At 35.6% G+C, this 3,051-nt stretch overlaps 1 protein-coding gene across 1 annotated transcript; it reads right to left on the bottom strand.

Annotated features, from left to right (window-relative positions):
* On the bottom strand, window positions 2,446-3,051 carry LOC104772854. The gene is made up of 3 exons (XM_010497414.1): window positions 2,980-3,051; window positions 2,745-2,915; window positions 2,446-2,655 (listed from the first exon to the last, which is right to left on the bottom strand). The coding sequence occupies exons 1-3, from the start codon at window positions 3,049-3,051 to the stop codon at window positions 2,446-2,448; spliced, it is 453 nt and encodes a 150-aa protein (XP_010495716.1).

The following is a 3,051-nucleotide window of genomic DNA, read 5'->3' on the forward strand; positions in this document are numbered from 1 at the left end:
AAGTTGCAGAAACTTTTGGAGTACCTAAAGAAAGCCGAGTATGACCCTTTAGACCCTTTTGCTTAACAAGTTAATAACAGCTTGTTAACATTATATTAACTTGTGTTTATTTGTTTGTTAGGAATATCCCGTTAGGCAAAGGCGGAATGGAAATTGAATTCTATAGGGTGCTAATGACCGAACGAAAGGAATGGCCAGTGAAGCCAGAAGAATATGGTAAATATGGGTGGCTTACTGATGAAGTAAGTTTATCTTAATGTCTTAGTTATTGTTGTCGTTGTCTGACTTATATTACATTATGGCTGCGTTGTTGTTTACTACTCAGTTTTCTGTTGTACAGCACTTGGGCGCGTTTATGAGAGTCCTTAGGTGTAGGTACAAACGAGATCCCTTCCCATTCCACAACAAACGCATTGCGTTTATAGACCCGTGGTTCACCAGTGAAATGGTTCACCGTCATTATCCGTTGTTCAAGTCCGAACCCAAGTTTTTTACAATGACTGGCAATTGTTATGAAGAATTAGTTAAAGGTTTGATTCCATCAGATGAACAAACTAATTTGAAGTGGATAGAAGATGTGGATCACCTGTATATTGCTCCACAAATTGGAGGCGATCACTGGGTGGCGCTGCACGTGGATCTCAACAGAAGGCATATTGATTGCTATGATAGCATCGTGGGACAAGTAACCGGAGAGAGTGAGCTTAGAATGCTGAATGCTTGTAGGGCGTTTACGCGGATGATTCCAGCAATGATGAACGCGAACGTTCCTCACGAAATTCGTACACCTACTTACAAACAGTTTACCTTCAGGAGGAGGACAGTCTCCAAGGTCCCTCAAAACGTACAGGTTGGTGACTGTGGCGTGTACGCTTTAAAGTTTATAGAATGTCTAGCGCTTGGTGTGTCTTTCGATGGAATCTGTGATCAAAACATCCAGGGTATACGTGTTAAAATGGCAGCAGAAATCTTCGATGAGTCACCTGATTTTATGAATCAGTTCACGTAAAAAACATTTGTATTTCTTTTGGTAGGTAGGAATTGCACTTTGGATATGTAAAAAAACCTTTGGATTTCTTTTGGTAGGAATTGTACTTGGATATGTAAAAAAACATCTGGATTTCTTTTGGTAGGAATTGTACTTGGATAAGAAAGTTCTTTGTTTAGTATCTTTTCAATGTTACGGCTGAGTTATGTACTTCACACGGCTGAGTTATAATTAAATATTGAATAAACATATATGTTATGGCTGAGTTATATATTTCGAACGGCTGAGTTATCTACTTCGTACGGATGAGTGAGTTATGGCTATGAACTTGGTACGGTTTCGTTTAGTCTTTTGTGCCGTGCCTCGATATTACTAAAAGTGTTGTTGGGGAAGCCCAAACAATAATTCTGTGCCTGCTCAGATCCACACGCGTAATCAATTTATAAAGTTAGTTTTTTCACAATATATTATACAAAATAATTAAAAAATTGAACTCAAAATTCGAATAAAAAATCTTAAAATTCCGACAAATTGACTAAGTGATGGCTGAGTTATTGACTTACACGGCTGACTTATAAAATATTTGTAAATTTACATTATTATAACTCAACATTTAAATGTAAAATTGAATTATGAATATTACAATTATTATAACCAATAAAAAGTAATAATTATAGAGAAAGATTGATTTTTACACATTCTCACCAAGGATGTGTAAAACATACAACACATGACGTTTAGGGGTTAGGGTTAGGGTTAGGGTTGGGGTTTAGGGTTTGAGATGTAGGGTTCAGATTATTTGATTTTTGGATTTGGTTCTAATGTGTTTTAATGTGTATGGTTTAAGGTGGTAATATGGATATAATAATATTATTACCATTTGAATATTTTTTTAAAAAATCAAAAAATCAAAAAAAAATTGGTTATTTCCGGTTATGGGTCGGTTATATTAATATCTAACCATAAATAACCCAAAATATATTGTAATTAAGTAGATTAGCCTAATATAACAGAAATTAAGCCGAATATATCCGAAATTAATTAAACATACCAATTCAAAAATATCAAATTGGAAAATTTATTTTATCGGTCGGTTCGGTTTAGTCGGTTATTTAGTCATTCTAATAAATAACCCAAAATATATTGTAATAAAGTAGATTAGCCTAATATAACCGAAATTAAGCCGAATATATCCGAAATAAACCAAACATACCAATTCAAAAATATCAAATTGGAAAATTTATTTTATCGATCGGTTCGGTTAAGTCGGTTATTTAGTCATTCTAATTTGAGGGTTGGCTGAGATATCGTCTATGACGGCTGAGTTATAATTAATGATGACTGAGTTATAATTAATCATGACTGAGTTATTAAAATAGATTGATAAAACACCACAACATAGAAAGTTCATATCAATTCCAAAAAAAAAAAAAAAAAACAACGGATCTTGACTAATCTCACAGATACTTGTTCAAGCTCTCAAACTTCTTCTCCAGCGCGTCATATTTCTTTTCCAAATACAAGATCATTTCTTCTTGAATCTCGATGCGCTTCTTGGTTGCATCCAAGTCCTGCTTCATCTCATTCTTCTCCTCCTGAGTAACCCTAAACTCTTCGCGCACTGCATCAGTCCACCACTTCCTGAAACCGCAGCCTTGACCGGGACCCTTACAAATAGTACATAATTCATATTAGACTAAAAAAAAAGTCAGAAACAGAACACAAAACTCAACAATAAGAGTACAAAAATCTTTACATCTGTGATGTCATACGGACAACTGAAATAACGTTCTCCTCTCGTGGTAGGATCATTAGAAGTGGCAACGAGAAGCACCGCACCGCAATTACACCCGATTGGAACGCCCTTGTCTCGCCTCCGGATTTCGCCGTACCTCATTTTCATATTTATTTCATTACGATTCAGTTCCTACAGTTCCACAAACACAATATTAAGATAATGCTTTGAGATTTCAGATAGTCCAGAGATCTACCTCAGCTAGTGCTTCAGAAGCAGTTTTCTCATCAGCCCTGGAGTTGCCGCCGTATATATCTCTATTTGCCAT

Source organism: Camelina sativa, chromosome 20, assembly GCF_000633955.1.
Source record: "Camelina sativa cultivar DH55 chromosome 20, Cs, whole genome shotgun sequence".
NCBI classification, from domain to species: Eukaryota; Viridiplantae; Streptophyta; class Magnoliopsida; order Brassicales; family Brassicaceae; genus Camelina; species Camelina sativa.